The following is a 27,559-nucleotide window of genomic DNA, read 5'->3' as shown; positions in this document are numbered from 1 at the left end:
CGTGCGAAAGGGAAACCGTAAGCACCCAGGAGAAAATCCACTGGGCACAGAGCTTGCAGCAGATCTGGAAAATGGCCCATATCCCAACTCGGCAGATTTCAATGTTGTCCCATTGTATTGTACAGTATCAAGAGCTGGATCAGAAAATGAACAGGCTGTCTAAAGAGCGGCAACGTCTGGCTAACGATCTGCGAGAGGTAAGGGTGGGAAGCTGCACATCGGATTCGGTGTTTGACCATTGTATGTAGTCTAGACAGTCCTAGTGTCCAGCTTCTGAGCTGCAGATATTGACGACCTGGTTAGGGTCTGACAACTGGCACCCCCACAATTGGCTGTTTCAGGCAACCACGGTGTCAGAAGCTTTACAGCGTACAGGGCGGAAGCAGAAGGTTCTGTAAACTGTGTAGTGGTCGTGCCGAGGTTCTGAAGATCAAGTCCTATTCAAGTGAATGAGAGCTGAGCTTCAGTACACTGAGAGCCACACAGTGGAAGGAGCTTTCTGCTTCTGCTCCCTACACTGTACAACAGGTAATCGCTGGGGGTACCATCTAATGACCTTATCCGTCATTAACCCCCCTTAATGCCTCCGCAAACGCCCAGGCCCCTCACACAGATTGTATTTTCCCCGCACGGCCGCCGCTGCATATTCCCGTCGCACAGATCAAAACATCCAGCGATTTGGGGGGGGGGGGCAACCAATAGCTAGCCGTAAAGGGGAACCAGCCTCCCTAGTATCGTGGGTGATGCTATGAAGGCTCGTTCCCATCCTGGCCTGCTATTGGCTACCCCCCCAGTCGTCTGATGTTTGCATCTGTACAATCTGTGTGAGGGGACTTGGGGAGGCATTATAGGGGTTAAATAACCCCCTTTAACTCTTAGGTTAGGGTACGTTGTGGTGGTTTTTGTAGCCAACTATGTCTCTTGTATGTGAAAAGCTGCGCAGGAGACCACAGGAGATACAGCGGAATATCATCCTAGAGTCCCACGTCATCTGCTGCACGCTGAGCACGAGCGGGGGGGTGCTACTGGAGTCCGCCTTCAGGCAGCTGGGACACGAACCCTTCAGCTGTGTCATCGTGGATGAGGTCAGTCACGTGGACCCTTTCTTGTGTCCTTTTGTACAAGCCGTGTCCCGAACATGCCTTGACTCACGGATGCTATTCCCTCAGGCCGGACAGTCGTGTGAGGTCGAGACCATCATCCCTCTTCTCCACAGATGTACGAAACTAGTTTTGGTGGGAGACCCCAAGCAGCTGCCTCCCACCGTCATCTCAACGGTAAGTGGGAACACAAATCATTGTGCAAATCTACACATAAAGTCGAGTAAAATGAAATTTCTCTCTGCTGCTTTCAAATCTATTTCAAGTCTTCTCCACTCACATCCAGAGCTGTTTCCAAAATTCTCCTGCTTGCCCTGGGGAAAGTCCCTTTTCAGCGCCACCTCCGTCAGATATCTGACCTGACAGCTTGAGTTCTCTGAACTCCCACAATGCATTGCTCCCTGGCAGCCAGCAGAATTCTGAGTGCAGCTTTAGATGTGATTGGAGAAGTTATTGTAACAGATCAATACAGCAAATCATTATACTTCTAATTCCATGAAGCTGCCACCACACGAAGCCGTTTTCTTGTGCTGATGACTTGTTTCACCCGTTCCCTGCAGAAAGCTGAAGACTTGGGCTACGGACAGTCCCTGATGGCGCGGCTCTGTCGCCAGCTGGAGACTGCAGGCCAGGGTTCCCTCATTTTGCAGCTGACGGTCCAGTACCGGATGCACCCAGACATCTGCCTCTTTCCATCCAAGCATTTCTACAAGCAAGTGCTGAAAACGGACCGGTGAGTGCGTGTCGGATCACATACGTGATGGAGTTGTATGAACCGTGCGAACGCAATATCTGATGTTTTTTGCAGAGCCACGGAAGAAGCGCGATGTTCTTCAGATTGGCCCTTCCAGCCATACATGGTGTTCGATGTGACAGATGGCTACGAAGTGAAAGAGAGGGAGTAAGTGCGGAATTCCATGGTGGCCCCAGCTCGGCTGAGTGTTTGGTGCAGTTGCATCCCAGCTGGTACAACTGTTAGCTAAGGGCTCTTTCACACTTGCGTTCTTTTCTTCCGGCATAGAGTTCCGTCGTCGGGGCTCTATGCCGGAAGAATCCTGATCAGTTTTATCCTAATGCATTCTGAATGGAGAGAAATCCGTTCAGGATGCATCAGGATGTCTTCAGTTCCGGAACGGAACGTTTTTTGGCCGGAGAAAATACCGCAGCATGCTGCGCTTTTTGCTCCGGCCAAAAATGCTGAACACTTGCCGCAAGGCCGGATCCGGAATGAATGCCCATTGAAAGGCATTGATCCGGATCCGGCCTTAAGCTAAATGTCGTTTCGGCGCATTGCCGGATGCGACGTTTAGCTTTTTCTCAATGGTTACCATGGCTGCCGGGACGCTAAAGTCCTGGCAGCCATGGTGAAGTGTAGCGGGGAACAGCATACTTACCGTCCGTGCGGCTCCCGGGGCGCTCCAGAGTGACGTCAGAGCCGCGAGGACTGTAAGTATACCTCTCCCCCGCTCCTACTATGGCAACCAGGACTTTAATAGCGTCCTGGCTGCCATAGTAACACTGAACGCATTTTGAAGACTGATCCGTCTTCAAATGCTTTCAGTTCACTTGCGTTTTTCCGGATCCGGCGTGTAATTCCGGCAAGTGGAGTACACGCCGGATATGGACAACGCACGTGTGGAAGAGGCCTAAGCCTGCTAAATGTCAGACCTGTTGACTGCACTGATACGCTGTGGCTGATGTGTTACAGTGGAATGCCTGGAATGATACACTGTAGCAAACAGATATGCAGAGGATCGGCCGGACAAATACCGCTGCATGCAGCTGCTTTAGCACGGCCGAGTCTCGGCATACCGGATCTCCACTGGTCCCCATTATAGTTAATGGGGACAGACGGCATCCATGTAGCTTCCGGCAATGCTGGATCCACGGCAGGCTATTCCCTGCCAGGTCTCCTGAATGCTAGCGTGGAACTAACCTCAGCTGTGATTAGTATTAGGCTAACAAGGCTTCCATTCACTAATGGCAAGCGGAGACCTTGAAACTTGAGAGAAAAGTAAATCATGTGACCCCCCCCCCCAGAACCAGGAAGTGTCATGTGATCCCTCCTGGCAGTCAGCTGCTCAGAAAACAATCATGTGATGCTGTCTGGAGTGTATGTCACATGATCCATTTTTGCAGCTGCTCACTGGCTCCGAAGGATCATGTGACAAGCAGGAGGTTGGGGTGTTGCCTCTTCAGCGCCCCCCTGTGGTGGGCTACGGTAACACGTCTTTCTCTTTACAGGTCGTTTGCCAACCCACAAGAGCTCAAGATGGTTGTGGCACTGGTAAAGCTCATCAAAAGCAAGAAAAAGGAATTTACTTTCCGAAATATCGGCATAATCACCCCGTACCGCGCCCAGAAGATGCAGATCATCGAACAGCTTCAGAGAGAATTTGGAAAGGACTCGAGGTGAGAAAGTCAGATCTAATGGAAAAATGTCAAAAATCTAATCCCCACCTCTGCCTACCGGTGGAAGGAGGCAGTGCTTGTGCTACCTATGAATGGGACGGCACCAGGACTTCAGGGGTGACAACCACGCATCGGAATAACGTGGCAGCAGTCTGGAGTGGCACCTGTCTGGCACTGGTTTCACTGGGCATAAGGCAATGGGTGCCCTGCCAATGGCAGTGTGTAATCTGTGGCTTGCCTGCAGTAGGCCCCGTAGTGAGGCGGATCCCGGTGTTCTGCCAGATTTCTATACCTTGCGAAAACGCTCTACCGGAAGTGACGCGACCGCACAGGAATCAGCTGGATGAGGGGGTGTGTGGCGCTGCGCAAGCGCACATCCACTGGGTTAGCAAAAAATCATTGCAGCGCCGCGGGAGAAGGACTTCATGCGCATGTGCGAAACCGTACACCGTGCGTGTGCACTTAGGGGTAGGTAGATTTTCCAGTGCAAAATGTTCCATCAGATCTCCCTATCCCTGAGTGCGCAGCACAAATCATCAGGAGCAGAGCTGAGCGCTGGATATTGGGGTCACCACATAAGCAGTGTCCCCCAATATCCAGCACTCAGCTCTGCTATGTGGAGACCCCAATATCCAGCACTCAGCTCTGCTATGTGGAGACCCCAATATCCAGCGCTCAGCTCTGCTATGTGGAGACCCCAATATCCAGCGCTCAGCTCTGCTATGTGGAGACCGCTATATTCTGCACTAAGGATGAACTGCTCCTGATGATTTGTGCTGCGCACTCAGGGATAGGGAGATCTGATGGAACATTTTGCGCTGGAAAATCTTCCTACCCCTAAGTGCACACACGCGGTGTACGGTTTCGCACATGAAGTCCTTCTCCCACGGCGCTGCAATGATTTCTTGCTAATCCAGTGGATGTGCGCTTGCGCTGCGCCGCACACACCCTCCCCCAGCTTATTCCAGTCACAGCCATGGGCAGCTCCTTACATACAGCTGGATACAGCCTTATAGGAAATACAGACTCAGCAGCCGGTTCCTCATCCTTAATAACCAGGAAGTCCTACAAATTTAGCTGTGGCGTAGTCCTGGCCTTAAAGGGCATCTGTCAGCAGATTTGTACATATCACACTGGCTGATCTGTTCCATGTGCTCGTGGCATCTGTGTTGGTCCCATGTTCATATGTGCCCGCATTGCGGAGAAAAATGATCCCACCTTCCGCACCATCTGCACTTTGACAGGACCAGACAGTGTAAGTGTCATCACTCCTGTCAATCACAGTGCAGAGCGCAGCAGTTGCATGGAGAGCAGAGCCTTTAGGTGCAATGGCAACACTCCCGTTGCTCCTAGAGGCTCATTTGCATATATTAGAGTACTTTTACACTAGTGGCAGGGGACTCCGGCGGGTGAACAGCCTGTCGGATCCGTGCTGCCACTAGTTCACATGCGCCCCTGGACTGCTGCTCCATCCCCATTGACTATAATGGGGGCGAAGTTCCAGTGGCGGCACGGCAGCCGGACTAAATGTACTGCATGCAGTACTTTTAGTCCGGCTACCTCTCGCTGTGCCGCCACCGGAACTTCGCCCCCATTATAGTCAATAGGGAGAGAGCGGCAGTCCAGGGGCGCATGTGAACTAGCGACAGGCTTTTCACCCGCCGGAGTCCCCTGCCGCTAGTGTGAAACTGCTGAGAAAACTGATGTTTTAAGGCTAATATGGGCACATATGAACATGGGACCAACACAATGTCTTCAGCTGCCGAGCGCATATGTGACAGGTCAGCCGGTGTCATAGGGACAAAACTGCTGACAGATGCCTCATCTATATATGCTATGGATGACCCCCTTCTAGTAGCTGGGCAGAGAGGCACTCTACCTGGACCAGCTGCACAAAAGGGGGTGATTCCTGATGGGACACCCCTCAAAAGGAATATTCCTGCATGTGTCTCCTGGTCACAGATGCAGGCCTCCATGTTTTATCCCCCCCCTTCTTGTGTCTTCCAGGCCAAGTGAAGTGGACACCGTTGATGGATTCCAGGGTCGCCAAAAGGACTGCATCATTGTGACGTGTGTTCGTGCCAACTTTGTTCAAGGGGCTATTGGGTTAGTACTGTCGGCTCAGGATGTTGACTGTTTACAGAAGCAGTTGGTTTCTTTTAAAGGGGTTCTGCACTTTTCATTTAACTGATGATCTATCCTCTGGATCGATCATCAGCTTCTGATCAGCGGGGGTCCGACACTGTTTGAGAAGGCAGCGGCGTTCCAGCAGCGCCGCGGCCTTCTCACTGTTTACCGCCGGCCCACTCACATCACGACTAGTATCAACTAGAATGGGCGCGGCTAAGCTCTGTCACTTGAAGGGAGCTTAGCCGCGCCCACGCTAGTTGATACTAGTCGTGACGTCAGTGGCCCGGCGGTAAACAGTGAGAAGGCCGCGGCGCTGCTGGAGCGCCGCTGCCTTCTCAAACAGCTGATCGGCGGGGGTCCCGGGTGTCGGACCCCAGCCGATCAGAAGCTGATGATCGATCATCAGTTAAATGAAAGTGCAGAACCCCTTTAAGGCGTCTTCCTTTGTTCACTTTCTGTGTTTAGGTTCCTGGCGAGTCAACAGCGCTTGAATGTGACCATCACAAGGGCCAGGTTCAGTCTCTTCATCTTGGGGAGCCTCCGAACCTTAATGGTAAGTGACACCCTGCAGGCAACGTGACGGACAGATCTCTGTATACATCGATGGGGGTCCCCGAGCTCAGTGGAGACCCGGATACCTGCAGCCTCCTCTCGGCGGTTGGAACATTTACTGCAGATTGTCTGATGCGCCTCATGTTGTCTTGCAGGAGAACAAGGACTGGAACAGCTTGATTCAGGATGCGAAGAAGCGAGGGGCTCTCTTCAAGACGAGAGAGGAAAATTACCAGAAAGATGTCAACAGGATCCTGAAACTTAAAACCGCTGTCAGCCACTCAAGTAGGCCAGCGGTGGAGCGACATGCGGCCGGCAGTCCTTCCAATACAACGCCTGCAGAGACGCCTTCAAGAGAACATGTGTTACCTCCTCAGCTGGCGGTCCAGCCACCCCAGCGGATCATAGTTCATCCAGCCGTGGACATTCGCCCAATGCAGAGCCGAATGACTGCTCCGGTGGCATCTTCAGTGACGAGAGCGAAGCTTCCAGATCCCAGGCTGGCCCGGCGGCAGAGCGAGGAGTCGAGAGATTCCAGTCCCTCAAACTCTGGGGTGCAGAATCTCCAGAGCCGTTCTCAGACCCACGTCTCCTCCTCCTCATCAGTAACTGGAGTCAAGCGACCTTCATATCCCGCCCCTGGTGACCGGCCACCCCGCGGAGCACACCGCTTCTCCAGGGACCAGGACTATCGGGACCCTAGCACACAGTTTGATCAAAACCAGGATGCAAAGAAGAGGAGGACATCCTAGGACTATTCGGAGTCTCACCCAGCGGGGTGGCATGGGCAGGCCCGTGGACTGGACTTCCTTTTATACACTGGTGGCAAGTAGTTTAGTGGCACTTTACAGTCCTGACACAACGTGAATGACTAAATGAGGTGTAATCGCTGCACAATGAAATGTCTGCAGCTTCTTAGTTGAAATCCTTACTGTTATCAAAGATCTCTGCTTGCTGTCAGTGGATGGGAATATTCTTGTTTTAGGATAGATGGGCATGGCAGATTTGAACTTTTTCTGCAGGCTTCAGTCAGGTGAACCTGCCCTTATAGGCAGAGCCTGACCCAGTTCTGCTTGCACAGCTGATGAAGTTGGTACAGTGTACCAGTGTAGGGACAAGTATTTAAAGGGATATTCTGGTAGTTATTCCCCTTCCACAGCTTAACTATTAGATCGGTGGCGACACCCACTCATCACAAGACTGAGGACCCTTTAACAACAGGGGTTCCTGTTCTTTTGGTAGGTAGGACCCATAGGGATAACATCTCACAACCTAAATACCCCTTTGACTCATGGCAGATTGCCTAAATTATCACAAGTCAGCCGGAGCAGGTTCTGGATGTTTATTCACTGACTGCAAACAGAGATGTGTATTAGAAAGTTGCAAAGCTTTTTGTTATAATAAATACTTTAAGGAGACCTTTAAAAAAAATATATATTTTTTTTTTTGTATAGTTCTGATATTTGCGTTTTAACACTTTCTATGCAAGTGTGCTGTAGATGATCGCTCTGCGAGCTTCCCCACGCTACGTGGAGAAGTTTGTACAATAAATGTATAAATGGTCGCGGAATGCTTTTTTTTTTTTTTTCCCCTCCCCCCCCTTACTATAAACTGACCAAAATTGAATCTGTTTTTGGCCGGTAATTTGTCTTCTGCTGCAGTGTTAGAAATCGGTACGATGGATGCGACGGAGACGTCACGCAGGGTCCTGCAGGCCTCTGAGCGCCGATCCCACGGAAGAAGGTATTTACTTATTGGGTTATTAGAAAAACATGGCTCGAGCTGCGGTACAACCTGTGGCTATGTTTTTCTAAGCCCTTTTAATACAAAATGATGAACCTATATGTCATCTGAGTGGGGTCACAAACTCCATATGCGGTGTGGGCGCCAGATACTGTGGGTAGATAGGGGTCGCCCTCTGCTCGGGGCGCGGTAAGCACCACATTATTAGGGCTCCCATAGACTTGCAAGCACTGTGCCTCCAGCTGGATGCTGTATTATGGCGATATTCCTACCGCAGCGTTTTGGGGGATCGCTTTGTACAGCACTCAATAGGGACATACATGCGTGCAGGACTCGACACCTGAATGGCGGCACGCAGACAGCCGCAACCCCTGCTTCTTTATCAACTCTATGCTGGTCTGGGTTCAGTATAGACAATGAGGTGGACACAATTTGGACATGTCCCTACCAACCTGATGCAATACATAATTGAGTTGATCTCCACTTTAAAACCCATTCCTGCCCCTTGCCCTACGTTTACAGCACTGGTGGGTTTTTCCAGGTGTAAACTAATGGTGACCCATCTGTCCGGTGGGGTCTGACTCCCAGCACCCTGCCGCCATTGCTGTCCTCCTCCGAGGCCTGTGATGTCACGGTCATCGGTCTCCAGGCAGTTTGGGTGCTACGGCCCCCAATGTCATACAATAAATATACACCTTGTTATAACATTTGTCATTTAAGTTTTTCTATAAAACAATGTACACATATCTACAGTCTGTGGATGGCAGTAACAACCGCAAAGACCCCAGGATCGGCAGCCCTTAAAGGGGTTGTTCAATAAACGCATTTCTGCCCAGGGGGGGGATTTCTTGCTGGTGACTGTACTCACTGAGTATGATTGCTCATCTATGCGATGTCTTATCTGAATCCGAAGATCTTGTGATCTGAAGTGCGATTGTTTTGTACAAGTTTTCAAAAGAAATCTTTTAATAATAAAACATCTGAATAAAAAAAGAAACGCTCCTGTCCTCCATTTAGGGCCGGGCAGCCAGCCACCGCTGAGGCCAGGTCACAGGATTGGCTGCCCGGATATAAATAGAGGCTGGAGGGAGCATAACCTGAACAACCCCTTAAAGGGGAAAACTCTAAATTTTACACTTTAAGAACAAGACATCTGCCATACATGCTCAGAAGTGGGCGCCATAGCTGCCGGGTGTCTGCTGTTTCACACCTAATGTCTGTGATCGCTGATCAGACGCCGTGGTCAAAGCTTCCCCTGGCTGTTACATTAGTGATAGGCCAGAGCCTGCGTCAGGCTGGGTGCCCAGGGCATCTGCCAACTTCACCCATGAACAGAGTAATGGAAGACCAACTGGAGGCTTCTACTTGAGGTTAGGTAACTCGGAGCATTCCTCAAACATGTCGCTGATTAAGAACTCAGTTTTCTTCTCTGGCTGCGGAGGCGCAAGAAAAAGGAGTGTGAGATTTACAAATGACGACACAAATCTGCGCCAAAGGAGACCCGGCCTCGCCACTTACCTCTATGGGGAATTCATCGGCCATAGCCAGCTGCTCTTCATATCTCGGCAGGATGTTACTGTACAAGTAATCTACAATTTCTAAATGGGAGGAACATGACAAATCAGAAAGAGAAAGAGACCTGGATCCCTTCCCTGGAGGGAGATGTCCTCTAACCGTGCTGGGGCTTGATGGAGATGTCAAGAGGTGACCAGCCATGGTCCATATTATGGATGTGTGTCCTTCCCGAATGCTGTTTACGGACCTGATCTCTCAGCATCATCGATCCCTACGGCGCCGTGAGTTCAGATTTGTAAACCTACGATCGGGCCGGGACACATGACCTTAATATACCTGTGTACAACTGGCCTTAAAGAGGGGGGGTGGGGGGTCCCATCTTGGCCTACAGTAAGCACTGGTTTTCGGGGAGAATGGGGGTGCTACAGAAATAGCTAAACGGCTATGCGATTTACGGAAACGGTGGAGCGCCGGCCATTTCCGTAACTCTGGCCACCCCCAAGCCGGTGGTTACCATAAAAGCCAATCCCTTTCATCTGTCACAGCAGGTATGCCCTCCCCCCATAAAGAGAATCGATATGGCTGACAATAGTCAGAAAGCTCGGCCTGTGACTTACCGCTCAGACGCAGAGTCTCCCAGTCCGGGATGAGCTGCTTCAGTTGGAAAAATCTGTTTTGGACCATGGTGTTCGGAACGTTTCTGAAAGATCAAACACGTCACGTCATGAAGTGAATGCAGCGTTTACCAGGAGCGGCTGCAGGACAATCTGAGTAATAGCGCCGGGCGGCTCCTCCTTGCGCCGAGCGGTCCTGTCCGCTTCCTGTGGTTTAACCCCTTAGAATCCATTTTTTTTATTTAAATGGTAAATTTGTAGGGTACTTTCACACTTGCGGCAGAGTGATCCGGCAAGTAGTTCCGTCGCCGGCAAAACGTACGCCAACTGATGGCGTTTGTAAGACTGATCAAATGCATTGAAAAGCCGGATCCTACTTTCCAGTGTCATCCGGCATTTCTTTTTTCAGTCTGCGCATGCTAAATGCCGGATCCGGCACTAATACATTCCTATGGAAAAAAACGCCAGATCCGTCTCACAAATGCATTGCAAGAACGGATCCGTCTCTCTGCTTGTCATGCGGACAGACGGTTCCGTCTCGTATCTTTTTTCACATTTTTACCAATCAAGCACATGCGCAGACGAGAAGGACGGATCCGGCACTAATACATTCCTATGGGGGGGAAATACCGGATCCGGCATTCAGGCAAGTCTTCAGTTTTTTGGGCCGGAGATAAAACCGTAGCATGCTGCGGTTTTATCTTTCGCCTCATTAGTCAAAAAGACTGAACTGAAGACGTCCTGATGCCTCCTGAACAGATCGCTCTCCATTCAGAATGCCTGGGGATATGCCTGATCAGTTATTTTCCGGTATTGAGCCCCTAGGACGGAACGCAGTGCCGGAAAAGAATAACGCTAGTGTGAAAGTAGCCGAACACAAAGAAAACATAATGGAAGTTACAGAGTTAAGTAGCCTACATTGTCTAAAACAGGATGAGAAAAGGGTTGTACGGTAATAAAACACCAACTTCTGCCACCAAAGACCCATTGTTATAGAAATCTGTTGGCTCTGATGGGCGTCATCAGCCATGATTAATAACGGACTGTGCACGCAATAATCCGTACCCTATGATGTCACACAGCTCGTCCCATTTCACGTCGCAGTACTCCTTTACTCCGGAGTCATGAAACCTGCGAATAAGACATGACAAGTCGATACAATACGTGACAACAAGTACAGCAAACAACGATGGCACCACCAGCGGCCGTGCAGAGCCCCCGACCAGCAACCTCCTGCTCTATGGGATCTTAACATGATAAACATCATGGAGGACACAGGGTATATATCAGTGGTGGCAAACCTATGGCACAGGTGCCAGAGGTGGCACTCAGAGCCCTCTCTGTGGGCACCCACTCCCTGGTATGGTGTACCAGTATGCCTTAGACTTTTCCTGCCATTCATCAGCGCAGGCGCACTATGAACAGCGCAGGCAGCGCACTGAATGTAGGCTATTACAGCTACATGATAAAGTACATGGAAGATACACTATATTGGCATTCAGGTTACAGTGCGTGTTGGCACTGAGATAAATAAGTGTGTTTTGGGTTGCAGTTTGGGCACTCGGTCTGTAAAAGGTTCGCCATCACTGGTATATATCATTATCTGATAGGCTGCTTTCCCACAGGTATGTTATATGAAGAAAAGAATTGAGCCCCACAACCTAATCAGGGGCTTCAGGTGTGTTATATAGTGCCATTACCACAGTGTATAACATCCAGCCTCTAGCCGTGCAGTCTGCCATTACCAGTGTATAAAATCCAGCCTCTAGCCATGCAGTCTACCATTACCACAGTGTATAACATCCAGCCTCTAGCCGTGCAGTCTACCATTACCACAGTGTATAACATCCAGCCTCTAGCCATGCAGTCTGCCATTACCACACTGTATGACATCCAGCCTCTAGCCATGCAGTCTACCATTACCACAGTGTATAACATCCAGCCTCTAGCCATGCAGTCTACCATTACCACGGTGTATAACATCCAGCCTCTAGCCATGCAGTCTACCATTACCACAGTGTATAACATCCAGCCTCTAGCCATGCAGTCTACCATTACCACAGTGTATAACATCCAGCCTCTAGCCATGCAGTCTACCATTACCACAGTGTATAACATCCAGCCTCTAGCCATGCAGTCTACCATTACCACAGTGTATAACATCCAGCCTCTAGCCATGCAGTCTACCATTACCACAGTGTATAACATCCAGCCTCTAGCCATGCAGTCTGCCATTAACACAGTGTATGACATCCAGCCTCTAGCCGTGCAGTCTGCCATTACCACAGTGTATGACATCCAGCCTCTAGCCGTGCAGTCTGCCATTACCACAGTGTATAACATCCAGCCTCTAGCCGTGCAGTCTGCCATTACCACAGTGTATAACATCCAGCCACTAACCGTGCAGTCTGCCATTACCACAGTGTATGACATCCAGCCTCTAGCCATGCAGTCTACCATTACCACAGTGTATGACATCCAGCCTCTAGCCGTGCAGTCTGCCATTACCACAGTGTATAACATCCAGCCTCTAGCCATGCAGTCTACCATTACCACAGTGTATGACATCCAGCCTCTAGCCGTGCAGTCTGCCATTACCACACTGTATGACATCCAGCCTCTAGCCATGCAGTCTGCCATTACCACACTGTATGACATCCAGCCTCTAGCCATGCAGTCTGCCATTACCACAGTGTATGACATCCAGCCTCTAGCCATGCAGTCTGCCATTACCACAGTGTATGACATCCAGCCTCTAGCCATGCAGTCTGCCATTACCACAGGTGTATAACATCCAGCCTCTAGCCATGCAGTCTACCATTACCACAGGTGTATAACATCCAGCCTCTAGGAATGCAGTCTACCATTACCACAGTGTATAACATCCAGCCTCTAGCCGTGCAGTCCACCATTTCCACAGTGAAATACATAGATGCTCGGACCTGAATAGATACACATTCTACAGCACATAAACCAATTTTAATGTGATTACCGACACGGAATAGGACATGAAATTCACCGACAAAACTAAACGTACCAATGGATTATTTTTATGCTGTTCAGTATTCCCAGCGCTCCTAGAAATGGATGAATGTGATTGTTCATACGCATCATTATCAAGGAGAACCTGAAAATAGATTGGAATAAAAGGAGTAAAAAAACGTGCAGAACTGTAAGTGAACTGAGGAGAGAAGCAATATGGAAACACACTGCACATAAACATAGTCTTGTACATAGGAGGCGGTATTATAGTAGTTATATTCCTGTACATAGGAGCAGTATTATAGTAGTTATATTCCTGTACATAGGAGCAGTATTATAGTAGTTATATTCCTGTACATAGGAGCAGTATTATAGTAGTTATATTCTTGTACATAGGAGCAGTATTATAGTAGTTATATTCTTGTACATAGGAGCAGTATTATAGTAGTTATATTCCTGTACATAGGAGCAGTATTATAGTAGTTATATTCTTGTACATAGGAGCAGTATTATAGTAGTTATATTCCTGTATATAGGAGGCAGTATTATAGTAGTTATATTCCTGTACATAGGAGCAGTATTATAGTAGTTATATTCTTGTATATAGGAGCAGTATTATAGTAGTTATATTCCTGTACATAGGAGCAGTATTATAGTAGTTATATTCCTGTACATAGGAGCAGTATTATAGTAGTTATATTCTTGTACATAGGAGGCAGTATTATAGTAGTTATATTCTTGTACATAGGAGGCAGTATTATAGTAGTTATATTCTTGTACATAGGAGCAGTATTATAGTAGTTATATTCCTGTACATAGGAGCAGTATTATAGTAGTTATATTCTTGTACATAGGAGCAGTATTATAGTAGTTATATTCCTGTACATAGGAGCAGTATTATAGTAGTTATATTCTTGTACATAGGAGCAGTATTATAGTAGTTATATTCCTGTATATAGGAGGCAGTATTATAGTAGTTATATTCCTGTACATAGGAGCAGTATTATAGTAGTTATATTCTTGTATATAGGAGCAGTATTATAGTAGTTATATTCCTGTACATAGGAGCAGTATTATAGTAGTTATATTCCTGTACATAGGAGCAGTATTATAGTAGTTATATTCTTGTACATAGGAGGCAGTATTATAGTAGTTATATTCTTGTACATAGGAGGCAGTATTATAGTAGTTATATTCTTGTACATAGGAGCAGTATTATAGTAGTTATATTCTTGTACATAGGAGCAGTATTATAGTAGTTATATTCCTGTACATAGGAGCAGTATTATAGTAGTTATATTCCTGTATATAGGAGCAGTATTATAGTAGTTATATTCTTGTACATAGGAGCAGTATTATAGTAGTTATATTCTTGTACATAGGAGCAGTATTATAGTAGTAGTTATATTCTTGTACATAGGAGGCAGTATTATAGTAGTTATATTCTTGTACATAGAAGCAGTATTATAGTAGTTATATTCTTGTACATAGGAGGCGGTATTATAGTAGTTATATTCTTGTACATAGAAGCAGGTATTATAGTAGTTATATTCTTGTACATAGAAGCAGTATTATAGTAGTTATATTCTTGTACATAGGAGCAGTATTATAGTAGTTATATTCTTGTACATAGGAGCAGTATTATAGTAGTTATATTCTTGTACATAGGAGCAGTATTATAGTAGTTATATTCTTGTACATAGGAGGCAGTATTATAGTAGTTATATTCTTGTACATAGAAGCAGGTATTATAGTAGTTATATTCTTGTACATAGAAGCAGTATTATAGTAGTTATATTCTTGTACATAGGAGCAGTATTATAGTAGTTATATTCTTGTACATAGGAGCAGTATTATAGTAGTTATATTCTTGTACATAGGAGCAGTATTATAGTAGTTATATTCTTGTACATAGGAGGCAGTATTATAGTAGTTATATTCTTGTACATAGGAGGCGGTATTATAGTAGTTATATTCCTGTACATACAGTCATGTGAAAAAATTAGGACACCCTTTGAAAGCATGTGGTTTTTTGTAACATTTTTAATAAAAGGTTATTTCATCTCCGTTTCAACAATACAGAGAGATTAAAGTAATCCGACTAAACAAAGAAAACTGAAGAAAAGTCTTTTCAAGATCTTCTGTAAATGTCATTCTACAAAAATGCCTATTCTAACTGAGGAAAAAGATAGGACACCCTTGCCCCTAATAGCGAGTGTTACCTCCTTTGGCTGAAATAACTGCAGTGAGACGGTTCTTGTAGCCATCTACCAGTCTTCGACATCGGTCTGAGGAAATTTTACCCCACTCCTCAATGCAGAACTTTTTCAGCTGTGAGATGTTTGAGGGGTTTCTTGCACGTACAGCCCTTTTCAAGTCACCCCACAGCATCTCAATGGGATTCAAATCTGGACTTTGACTTGGCCATTCCAGGACTCTCCATTTCTTCTTTTTCAGCCAATCTGGTTGATTTACTAGTATGTTTTGGGTCATTGTCATGTTGCATGGTCCAGTTCCGCTTCAGCTTTAATTTTCTAACTGATGGTCTCACATGTTCTTCAAGCACCTTCTGATACACAGTAGAATTCATCGTGGATTCTATGATGGTGAGCTGACCAGGTCCTGCTGCAGCAAAGCAGCCCCAAACCATGACACTTCCACCTCCATGCTTCACAGTTGGTATGAGGTTCTTTTCTTGGAATGCTGTGTTTGGTTTACGCCAAACATGTCCTCTGCTGTTGTGTCCAAATAATTCAATTTTGGACTCATCTGTCCAAAGAACATTATTCCAGAAGTCCTGGTCTTTGTCAACTTTATCTCTGGCAAATGTCAGTCTGGCCTCGATGTTTCTCTTGGAAAGCAAAGGTTTCCTCCTTGCACACCTCCCATGCAAGTTAAACTTGTACAGTCTCTTTCTGATTGTAGAGGCATGTACTTCTACATCAACAGTAGCCAGAGCCTGCTGTAGTTCTCGAGATGACACTTTAGGGTTTTTGGAGACCTCTTTTAGCATCTTGCGGTCTGCTCTTGGGGTGAACTTGCTGGGGCGACCAGTCCTGGGCATGTTGGCAGTTGTTTTGAAAGCCCTCCACTTGTAGACTATCTTCCGGACAGTGGAATGGCTGATTTCAAAATCTTTTGAGATCTTTTTAAATCCCTTCCCAGACTCATAGGCTGCTACAATCTTTTTTCTGAAGTCCTCTGACAGCTCTTTTGCTCTCACCATGGTGCTCACTCTCACTTCAACAGTCAGGAGCACACCAAACTAAATGTCTGAGGTTTAAATAGGGCAAGCCTCATTCAACATGCAGAGTAACGATCTACTAATTATGTGCACCTGGTGTGATATACCTGTGTGAGATCTGAGCCAATTTAAGAGGGAATACATGTGAGGGTGTCCTATCTTTTTCCTCAGTTAGAATAGGCATTTTTGTAGAATGACATTTACAGAAGATCTTGAAAAGACTTTTCTTCAGTTTTCTTTGTTTAGTCGGATTACTTTAATCTCTCTGTATTGTTGAAACGGAGATGAAATAACCTTTTATTAAAAATGTTACAAAAAACCACATGCTTTCAAAGGGTGTCCTAATTTTTTCACATGACTGTAGGAGCAGTATTATAGTAGTTATATTCTTGTACATAGGAGCAGTATTATAGTAGTTATATTCTTGTACATAGGAGCAGTATTATAGTAGTTATATTCTTGCACATAGAGGCAGTATTATAGTATAGTCTTGCACATAGAGGCAGTATTATAGTAGTTATAGTCTTGCACATAGAGGCAGTATTATAGTAGTTATATTCTTGCACATAGAGGCAGTATTATAGTAGTTATAGTCTTGCACATAGAGGCAGTATTATAGTAGTTATAGTCTTGCACATAGAGGCAGTATTGGGGGGGGGGGGGGGGGTATGAAGATATAGAATAGGAAATCTGTTCTTCTACAGCATCAGAAAGAATAACTCTCTCTAAAAGAGGTGACTGCAGTTTCTACATCTTCATAGATATAAAACTCCAGACATAGATGGAAGTAATCACCATTTTATCTTACAATGCGTCCAGTTTCTCGTCTCAACCTTTTCCTCTACCTTGACCCACGATATACCCTTGTACAGCATTTCTTTGGGGACAGTCACCGGCTCTTCGCTGGTATTCTTACATTCCCGCAGAGATTTCAGAACAAGTGTCTTCACAGCTGCGATCAGACGATTCGTCTCTGCTATGCTCCATCTGCCGGTGTTCACATCTGGATAACAGAATACATATCTATAGCAGCACATTATAAGAATCCGTTATATTACATTACCAAGGCATCTGATAATGAGGAGCAACCTGAGAAATCCAAGTACAGAAACTAAACCAGAGGTCAGATCTTCCAGCCTGAGAGCGAACAGGAAAGCGGGATGTGAATAGAGTTGCAGGAGGAGTACGGAGAGAATCGGGATGGAACCAGATACTGAAGACTCACCTCGGCGGAGTTGGGAGGCCTTTAACTGAGAGTCCTTGTAACTACGGTTCATTAAAGACGCGATAGTCGGCCAGTTGTTGTGATATATTTCACAGTACTTCTTCAGCTGCTGCACCTCCTGGTCCGTGTACCTGGAAGGCAGCAAGGAAGCGTCACAGGAAGCGGACAAGATGGAAGACTACAAAATGTGACCAATCAACTGGGGGCTCACCGTCCTCGGACTGTAGAAGGCTCGAATAGCCTTATTCCTCGAGTATGGACTTCTACCATTAAGCGACGTAATCCTACAGCTGTGCAGCATCGAAAACAAATCACACATAGGAGCAGTATTATAGTAGTTATATTCTTGTACATAGGAGGCAGTATTATAGTAGTTATATTCTTGTACATAGGAGCAGTATTATAGTAGTTATATTCCTGTACATAGGAGCAGTATTATAGTAGTTATATTCTTGTACATAGGAGCAGTATTATAGTAGTTATATTCCTGTACATAGGAGCAGTATTATAGTAGTTATATTCTTGTACATAGGAGCAGTATTATAGTAGGTATATTCTTGTACATAGGAGGCAGTATTATAGTAGTTATATTCTTGTACATAGGAGGCAGTATTATAGTAGTTATATTCTTGTACATAGGAGCAGTATTATAGTAGTTATATTCTTGTACATAGGAGCAGTATTATAGCAGTTATATTCTTGTACATAGGAGCAGTATTATAGTAGTTATATTCTTGTACATAGGAGGCAGTATTATAGTAGTTATATTCTTGTACATAGGAGGCAGTATTATAGTAGTTATATTCTTGTACATAGGAGCAGTATTATAGTAGTTATATTCTTGTACATAGGAGCAGTATTATAGTAGTTATATTCTTGTACATAGGAGCAGTATTATAGTAGTTATATTCTTGTACATAGGAGCAGTATTATAGTAGTTATATTCTTGTACATAGGCAGTATTATAGTAGTTATATTCTTGTACATAGGCAGTATTATAGTAGTTATATTCTTGTACATAGGAGGCAGTATTCTAGTAGTTATATTCTTGTACATAGGAGCAGTATTATAGTAGTTATATTCTTGTACATAGGAGCAGTATTATAGTTATATTCTTGTACATAGGAGCAGTATTATAGTTATATTCTTGTACATAGGAGCAGTATTATAGTAGTTATATTCTTGTACATAGGAGCAGTATTATAGCAGTTATATTCTTGTACATAGGAGGCAGTATTATAGTAGTTATATTCTTGTACTAGGGGCAGTATTATAGTAGTTATATTCTTGTACATAGGAGACAGTATTAGTAGTTATTCTGTATAGAGGCAGTATTATAGGTATTATTCTTGTACATAGGAGGCGGTATTATATAGTATAGTCTTGTACATAGGAGCGTATTATAGTAGTTATAGTTCTTGTACATAGGAGCAGTATTATAGTAGTTATATTCATTGTACATAGGAGCCGTATTATAGTAGTTATATTCTTGTACATAGGCGGCAGTATTATAGTAGTGATATTCTTGTACATAGGAGCAGTATTATAGTACTATATTCTTGTACATAGGGAGCAGGTATTATAGTAGTATATTCTTGTACATAGGAGCAGTATTATAGAGTTATATTCTGTACATAGGTAGGCGTATTATAGTAGTTATATTCTTGTACATAGGAGCAGTATTATAGTAGTTATATTCTTGTACATAGGAGCAGTATTATAGTAGTTATATTCTTGTACATAGGCAGTATTATAGTAGTTATATTCTTGTACAGAGGCAGTATTATAGTAGTTATATTCTTGTACATAGGAGCAGTATTATAGTAGTTATATTCTTGTACATAGGAGCAGATTATAGTAGTTATATTCCTGTACATAGGAGCAGTATTATAGTAGTTATATTCTTGTACACAGGAGCAGTATTATAGTAGTTATATTCTTGTACACAGGAGCAGTATTATAGTAGTTATATTCTTGTACATAGGAGCAGTATTATATAGTTATATTCTTGTACATAGGAGGCAGTATTATAGTAGTTATATTCTTGTACATAGGAGGCAGTATTATAGTAGTTATATTCTTGTACATAGGCAGCAGTATTATAGTAGTTATATTCTGGTACATAGCAGCAGTATTATAGTAGTTATATTCTTGTACATAGGAGGCAGTATTATAGTAGTTATATTCTTGTACATAGAGGCAGTATTATAGTAGTTATATTCTTGTACATAGGAGCAGTATTATAGTAGTTATATCCCTGTACATAGGAGCAGTATTATAGTAGTTATATTCTTGTACATAGGAGGCAGTATTATAGTAGTTATATTCTTGTACACAGGAGCAAGTATTATAGTAGTTATATTCTTGTACACAGGAGCAGTATTATAGTAGTTATATTCTTGTACATAGGAGCAGTATTATAGCAGTTATATTCTTGTACATAGGAGCAGTATTATAGTAGTTATATTCTTGGACATAGGAGGCAGTATTATAGTAGTTATATTCTTGGACATAGGAGCAGTATTATAGTAGTTATATTCTTGTACATAGGAGCAGTATTATAGCAGTTATATTCTTGTACATAGGAGCAGTATTATAGTAGTTATATTCTTGTACATAGGAGCAGTATTATAATAACTGTACTTTTGTACCGATTCTTTGGTGAAAATGAAATTTTCTTTTCAGATTTGCGATCGTATTTTTTAGATCAGGATACTTGTAGGAGTGGAAAAGAATCGCTGCTGAATCTATCCCAACTTCCTTCATAAACTTTTGTACATTCTCTTTGATCAGTTCATCTTCTTCGTTGGTAAACTTGCCTCTACGGAACATCATTCCTGAAAAGTGCACAAGACTGAATTTATAGATGTCTTCTGACAATGACATAAATATATATATTAGAGGTCAGAAGAGATTATTGCATCTATAACCATTCAGCAGAGTCCTACATGCTAAGCACTTCCACCGATAGTGCAGAGGCATCATCAGGTCAGTCACATAGGATGTAATGTCTCTGGAGGTTATATCAGTACTGGAGCGTTATAAGAGGAGTGGCTGATATCAGTCACATATGATGTAATGTCTCTGGAGGTTATATCAGCGCTGGAGCGTTATAAGAGGAGCGGCCGATATCAGTCACATGTGATGTAATGTCTCTGGAGGTTATATCAGCGCTGGAGTGTTATAAGAGGAGCGGCTGATATCAGTCACATATGATGTAATGTCTGGAGGTTATATCAGTGCTGGAGCGTTATAAGAGGAGCGGCTGATATCAGTCACATATGATGTAATGTCTGGAGGTTATATCAGCGCTGGAGCGTTATAAGAGGAGCGGCTGATATCAGTCACATATGATGTAATGTCTCTGGAGGTTATATCAGCGCTGGAGCGTTATAAGAGGAGCGGCTGATATCAGTCACATGATGTAATGTCTCTGGAGGTTATATCAGTACTGGAGCGTTATAAGAGGAGCGGCTGATATCAGTCACATAGGATGTAATGTCTCTGGAGGTTGTATCAGTGCTGGAGCGTTATAAGAGGAGCGGCTGATATCAGTCACATGTGATGTAATGTCTGGAGGTTATATCAGTGCTGAAGCGTTATAAGAGGAGCGGCTGATATCAGTCACATAGGATGTAATGTCTCTGGAGGTTATATCAGCGCTGGAGCGTTATAATAGGAGCGGCTGAAATCAGTCACATAGGATGTAATGTCTCTGGAGGTTGTATCAGTGCTGGAGCGTTATAAGAGGAGCGGCTGATATCAGTCACATGTGATGTAATGTCTCTGGAGGTTGTATCAGTGCTGGAGCGTTATAAGAGGAGCGGCTGATATCAGTCACATAGGATGTAATGTCTGGAGGTTATATCAGTACTGGAGCGTTATAAGAGGAGCGGCTGATATCAGTCACATGTGATGTAATGTCTGGAGGTTATATCAGTGCTGAAGCGTTATAAGAGGAGCGGCTGATATCAGTCACATAGGATGTAATGTCTCTGGAGGTTATATCAGCGCTGGAGCGTTATAAGAGGAGCGGCTGATATCAGTCACATAGGATGTAATGTCTCTGGAGGTTATATCAGCGCTGGAGCGTTATAAGAGGAGCGGCTGATATCAGTCACATAGGATGTAATGTCTCTGGAGGTTATATCAGTGCTGGAGCGTTATAAGAGGAGCGGCTGATATCAGTCACATATGAACTGCACTGCCAGGAGTCTGACTCCCATCAATCAGATACTGAGCCATCAGTAGTAAACACTCGGACAACCCCTTTAACTCCTAACAACCAGTTTTAGTCTCTCCCTAAAAAGACATCTGTATACGGAGGACTATCCGTCCCTTTCAGATCCTTTCTTCCATCACACACACATGCACCCAGAAGCACTACAAATACCAGCCGGTGGTGGCTCACTCATGCAGCCCTACAGGTTCTCCTCTATTTAGGTAATATGGCCGCACCATTGTACCCTGTAATTGTAAACAACTGACAAGTCAGGAGGGCAAACGGTCCTCTATAATTCCCACTATCCAATCAGACAAGTCATTGGCTGCTGCCTGGTTTGGTGCAGTCCTTGTGCCGCCATGTTGGTGTGATCAGCTCTAGGCCAGGGATGCTCAACCTGCGGCCCTCCAGCTGTTGCAAAACTACAACTCCCAGCATGCCCAGACAGCCTTCAGCTATCAGCCTACAGCAGGGCATGGTGGGAGTTGTAGTTTTGCAACAGCTGGAGGGCCGCAGGTTGAGCATCCCAGGTCTAGACCTTGGGGCATGCAAACAAATGTAAACCAGGACGTCCCCCTACCATTCTGCTTGGCGACTCTGATCCTCTCGATATCATGGGACTTTATGATACGCAACAGAGTGGCCTGGGAGATCTTGGGAAAATACTCCCTAATCAGCGCAACGTCTTTTTCCCGCGTAAATGGAACAGATCTCTTCATCTTCTCTTTGGCTTTTTCAGTGTTTTCATCTGAAGTGGTCGATCTGCGGAGATTGTGGAGGTAAATCGGGAGGTTGCTTCTAACAAGTAAACAGCAGAAAGGATTACCTCCACTTCCTGTCTCAACACAGGCTTTAGCTGTGTGCATCCTCCATGCTTTACACTACAGCGCGGCTTGCCGTGTAGAAGCTCCAGCTCAGCAGGAAGTCAGTACATGGAGAGCTCCATTACATCAGGGGTCAGCAACCTCTGGCTCTTCAGCTGTTGTGAGACTACAATGCCCAGCATGCTCACCCAGGAGTGCACCAGGTTTTGAACTTTGCACCCGGTTCGATCCTATACCGGGATTTGGTATTTTCCGATACTAGGCTGCACTACTGCGCAGTCTAGTATCTTTTAGAGAACATGGCACGGACCATGGTCTCATCAGCCAGCACAGTGGAGAAGGAGAGAGTCGTCCCCGCTGTGACGTGGCCGCCACTGACACCAATGACTATAATTAACCCCTTAATACCAATGTGGGTGGCGGGTGCTTTTTTAGGGTATCGAATCAAAAATTTGGGTATCGTGACAACCCTATGCTGAACTATTGTTGAAACTCAAATAGAAGCAAATGGGGCATGCTGGGAGTTGTAGTTTCACAACAGCTGGAGAGTCTGAGGTTGCTGAGCCCTGCATGACATCAAGGACAGAACCATCAGGCTTCCTCTATCATCACTTACCTGTTGTCACCCTCATTCTGAATCGTCTTGTCTTGATTCTGGTCGGCGTCTGGGGGAGCAGGAGTCTGAGGTCTATCCCTTCTTCTGCTTGACGTTTGTCCCGGGTCTTCTTCTGCATCACCCTCCACATTCCCACCTCTTTCCACCGCCTGGCCCTGGTATGGTTGATTCACCTCTGGGGCTTCACCACCTTCCAGCTGCGTCTCCTCAGTCAAGATTTCAGAGGTCTCCTCCATCCTGTCTGAGTGTTTCTTCTTTTTCAGCTTCTTCTTCTTCCCACGTTCTTCGGCTTGGTCTACCATTCGCTCCGGGCTCTCAGAACCTCCTTCATGCTTCCTTTTGCTGACAATAAAGCCATCTCGCCTATTGTTTTCACCACCACCATCCTTTTGCTTTGTCTTCTTCTTGCTTTTATGTTGGGGGTCGGAAGTCCATGATTCCTCCACATCTTCCAAAGGATGTTGCCTCTGATCTTCTTTAGATTTCTTCTTTTTCTTTCGTCTCGACCCATCTCCTGTCTCTGTACCTTCACCGTATGGAGGTTCAGCTCCATGGAGGCCAAGTGAGAAGGACACATTATCCACTGCGAGGCCATCAGCCACCTGGTGAGGTTTAACCTTTATTTTCTTCTTCTTGACAGGTTCTTCTGCCAGGCCCATACGTTCATCCACTTGGTCTGTGGTCTCAGCACCACCTTGGTGTTTTTGCTTCCTAATGCCATCACCTCCACCATCCTTCCGCTTTATCTTATTCTCACATTCCTCCACATCTACAAAAGGACGTTCCCACTGATCTTTCTTAGACTTCTTTTTCTTTCGACTTATCCTGTCTTCTGCCTCAGTATGTTCTCTATATGAAGCTTCATCTCCGCGGAGGCCAACTGAAGAGGACGTGTTATCCACTACGAGGCCATCACCCTCCTTTATTTTTTTATTTTTCTTCTTCTTGACAGGTTTTTCTATCTGCTCCATATTTTCATCCACTTGCTCTGGATTCTCAGAACCTTCTGGACACTCTAATTGGGATACAAGTCTCTCAGTGAAACCATCATCCTGGAGGCCTCCACCATCTTTCCGTTTTTTCTTCTTCTTTTTGCTTACATGCTGGATTTCAAAAATAGACGATTCCTCAACCAAATTTTTGGCCTGGTCTATACTTTCGATCACTTGCTCTGTGGTCTCAGAACCATCTTGATGCTTTCTTTTGGTGACCTGTTCCTCACTAAAACCATGTAGCCTATGGTGTTTATCTCCACCATCCTTCCGCTTTTTCTTCTTCTTGCTTACATGCTGGGTCTCAGAAATCAACAATTCCTCCACTAAATCTTCAGCCTGGTCTATACTTTTGCTCCCTTGCTCTGTGGTGACAGGTCCCTCACCGAAACCATGTAGCCTGTGGTGTTCATCTAGACCATCCTTCCGCTTTGTCTTTTTTTTTCTGGCATCAGGAGTCGATGATTCCTCCTCTTCTAAAAGATGTTCCCTGCAATCTTTCTTTGGTTTCTTCTTCACGCTTGACTTTGGTAAATCTTCACCTCCGCAAAGTGTCTTCAGGTATTTGGATTTATGGGATTTTTTGAGCTTTACTTTATGATCCTGATGAAGGACAATGGAGGACGTCTCACCCGCTGTGATGTCATCTTCCAGTTCAAGTCCGTCTTTTCTTTTTTTCTTTTTCTTCTTCTTCTTGACGTCCACTTGCTTTGCTGTCTCAGAACCGTCTGGATTATTTCCTTGGGAAAAAGGTTCTTCAGGGAAATCCTGTTGTCTATGGCTTCCATCATCTCCTCCCTGAAGACCTCCACTATCCTGCCGCCTTATCTTTTTCCTGACTGCATGTTGGATGTCGGCAGTCAACGATTCCTCCGCTAAATCTTCTAAAAGACGTTCCTCATGATCCTTCTTCAGTTTCTTCTTCTTTTTCTTTGGCCTATTTTCTAGATCAGTATGTTCGCCAGATGGCGCTTCGTCTCCACGGCGTCTCTTGGAGTCTTTGGTTTTATGAGATTTCTTTAACTTTTCATTATGCTCCTGATAAAGTTCATTGGAGGAGACCGCGTCATCTGCTGTGATGTCATCCGCCGCCTCCTGGGTCTCGCTGCCCTGTTTATTCTCCATGTCGCCGTCGCCCAAGTACATGAAGTCCAGATTAAGGATTTTCCTTTTCTTCCTTATTACTTTTTGCCCAGCAGCCTGGCTCTGAGGACTGGAAAGTACATGATCGGGAGCGTTTGGGTCAGAGGCGCCATCCCGCTCTTTACGCTTTCTCCCTGGGTTCTCAGACATTGTGCGATGTTCTAAAAGAAGAGAAACAGAAGACATGTCTGTAATATGGATGCTGGGTCGCCCTCTATTCACGTATCTGTTCCTGGAAAAGCTGGGTGACAATCACTAGGTTACTATGGGTGCAGTTATCTAACCTTCTCAGAACACATAGCTGATCAATGGTGGGTCAAATCATTTGTGCCCAATGGATCACTATATAGGGGGCACCTGGTGCTCACCTGCAGCAAGCAGTAGTGTGACTAGAGCACGTGCGCTGCCGGGGCTTGTACCAAGATACCAGCAGGAAACAGAAAGGAGTGGGAGGGTATTGCTGCAGGAGGAGTAAGTGCACAGATTGATTGGACCCGCCCCCAGTGCACTTAACTATTGATTTGCATATAGATCAGAAAGAAACAAAATCGCTGAGTGAAAGGAGTCATTACATTCAGCAGAGCGAATCCTACGAGGCACAGCGCCCGCTGTAAGAGGGAACTTCCTGCTGAAAGATTCGCTTTAAAGGGGTTGTCTCATCACAGACAATGGGGGCATATCTCTAGGATAGTGTTTCCCAACCAGTGTGCCTCCAGCTGTTGCAAAACTACAACTCCCAGCATGCCCGGACATGCCTTTGGCTGTGCAGGCATGCTGGGAGTTGTAGTTTTGCAACAGCTGGAGGCACACTGGTTGGAAAACACTGCTCTAGGATGTGCTCCCATTGTCCGATAGGTGCGGGTCCCACCGCTGGGACCCGCACCTATATGGAGAACGGAGCCCCAAAAGCGGTGGAGGGCGCACTGCGCATTCGCAGCCGCCCTTCATTAATTTTCTATGGGGCCACCGCTGGCTCTGCCATTTCTGTTGGGCCCATAGAAGTCAATGGGAGCGGTGGCCGGTCATGCGCGGTGCGTCCCATTCACTTCTATGGAGAGAGCGCTTGGTGGTGGCCGGAGCAGAGTCCTCCAGTACTTGTGGGGCTCCGTTCCCGATACAGGTGCGGGGCCCAGCGGTGGGACCGCGCCATTCATCTGAGGGCCTTAGGACCCCCATTCTCAGGATCTGTGGGGGTCCCAGTGGTCAAACTACCACCAATCAGAGATTTAAGTATTTATCTTTAGGGTTTTTACTGCACAGCAATAGTAACTCATTTACATTGTCAGGGGTATAGTCGCAGACCGCCACCGATAACGCAGAGCGACGTGCCAAAGGGACAGAGACGGGGTTAAAGGGGCACTCACCTCAGACACTGACGGCCTATCACCAGGTGCGGGTCATTCTCTGCAGCAGGTGGCCACGCATGCGCAGCGTGCTCGCCTTTATTTCAGGGGCCCCGTTAGAAGCAGGTCAGTGTCTGTGGTGAGAATACCCCCGATGCCCTAGAAGATGTGAGGTGAAGAGTCTGGACCCCGACGGATATGTGTCACCTGCTGCACTAATACACTGTAACAAACTACCAGGATGGCGCTGAGGAGGTGTACAGCTCACATAGGATTGTCTGCACTGGATGCAACTGTAACAAACCCTCAGCTGCGACACAAACTAGCTCAGTTTTTAGGCTCTAGGTGTAAACAAGAACGCTCCCATTCACTGACAGCAAGCAGAGATAGTAAACACCAGGTGACGCAATGCAGGGGTACAAACATGGCGTCTACCCCCCTCTCCAGACATTAGAGGGCCCCTCTCATCTCCACAGCACGCGCAGTGTTTCCCGCCACAACTTGCAGACGCGGCTACCTTCCTTCCAGGTCGTTCCCTTCCATCCGGAGTCCCGAATGCACGTGGAAGGCGGAAGTGACGTCATCCAGGTCAAGGTTCAGACGCGTTACCCTGACGACAGCCGTAATCTGCTGCTTAGGTCTTTTTTAAATAAGCTTTATTAACAATATACAAACAATTCTGGCTAATCTTCTTTTTCCATATAGAGTCAATGCAGGACTGCGACACAAGCACATATGTGCGATATATTCGGTCAAGTGTCGCTTGTCTGCGCCATAACCGCGGTATCTGAGGCGATCTGGCTGCTACAAGAGTAAATAATCCAGAGCCGAGTCCATCCTGGGATGCTCGCTGTTAGCGTCTTGTCGCCATGACTACGGAACATACCATTGCAGAAAAGGGT

The 27,559-nt window shown here is 45.7% G+C and overlaps 2 protein-coding genes across 4 annotated transcripts in view; one reads left to right on the top strand and one right to left on the bottom strand.

Annotated features, from left to right (window-relative positions):
- SETX (senataxin) overlaps positions 1-7,757 on the top strand; it is a 28,932-nt gene extending 21,175 nt beyond the window's left edge. The window contains exons 17-25 of the mRNA XM_044306627.1: positions 126-197; positions 936-1,085; positions 1,170-1,277; positions 1,661-1,833; positions 1,909-2,001; positions 3,345-3,512; positions 5,520-5,618; positions 6,108-6,195; positions 6,350-7,757. Coding sequence (XP_044162562.1) covers positions 126-197; positions 936-1,085; positions 1,170-1,277; positions 1,661-1,833; positions 1,909-2,001; positions 3,345-3,512; positions 5,520-5,618; positions 6,108-6,195; positions 6,350-6,946 — 1,548 coding nt within the window. The 3' untranslated portion in view covers positions 6,947-7,757. The remainder of the gene's footprint in view (positions 1-125; positions 198-935; positions 1,086-1,169; positions 1,278-1,660; positions 1,834-1,908; positions 2,002-3,344; positions 3,513-5,519; positions 5,619-6,107; positions 6,196-6,349) is intronic.
- A 1,128-nt stretch (positions 7,758-8,885) lies between these two features.
- Positions 8,886-27,246, bottom strand: TTF1 (transcription termination factor 1). Of its 3 annotated transcripts, none has more exons than XM_044306628.1 (12): positions 27,175-27,246; positions 23,180-25,475; positions 22,320-22,501; positions 20,169-20,354; positions 17,729-17,807; positions 17,518-17,648; positions 17,088-17,295; positions 13,104-13,193; positions 11,132-11,197; positions 10,070-10,152; positions 9,456-9,535; positions 8,886-9,370 (listed from the first exon to the last, which is right to left on the bottom strand). In XM_044306628.1, exons 1-12 carry the CDS (start codon positions 27,239-27,241, stop codon positions 9,299-9,301), a joined length of 3,540 nt encoding a protein of 1,179 aa, XP_044162563.1. In that variant the 5' UTR covers positions 27,242-27,246; the 3' UTR covers positions 8,886-9,298. The 3 variants fall into 3 exon arrangements, with proteins under 3 accessions (XP_044162563.1, XP_044162564.1, XP_044162565.1); XM_044306629.1 differs by lacking the exon at positions 27,175-27,246 and adding an exon at positions 26,679-27,002; XM_044306630.1 differs by lacking the exon at positions 27,175-27,246 and adding an exon at positions 25,683-25,791.
- Between the last annotated feature and the right edge of the window lie 313 nt (positions 27,247-27,559).

This window comes from Bufo gargarizans, chromosome 9 (genome assembly GCF_014858855.1).
Source record: "Bufo gargarizans isolate SCDJY-AF-19 chromosome 9, ASM1485885v1, whole genome shotgun sequence".
Lineage (NCBI taxonomy): Eukaryota > Metazoa > Chordata > Amphibia > Anura > Bufonidae > Bufo > Bufo gargarizans.
Note: the sequence above shows the minus strand (reverse complement) of the source record. Positions and strands in the feature narration are given on the sequence as shown.

Coding starts and splice junctions, on each gene's coding strand:
- TTF1 (XM_044306628.1), bottom strand. CDS start 27,241: ATGACGTCACTTCCGCCTTCCACGTGCATTCGGGACTCCGGATGGAAG. Junction 20,355..22,319: donor CAGAGTCGCCAAGCAGAATG/GTAGGGGGACGT, acceptor TGCACTTTTCAG/GAATGATGTTCCGTAGAGGC. Junction 17,808..20,168: donor TCATTTTCACCAAAGAATCG/GTACAAAAGTAC, acceptor GATGCTGCACAG/CTGTAGGATTACGTCGCTTA.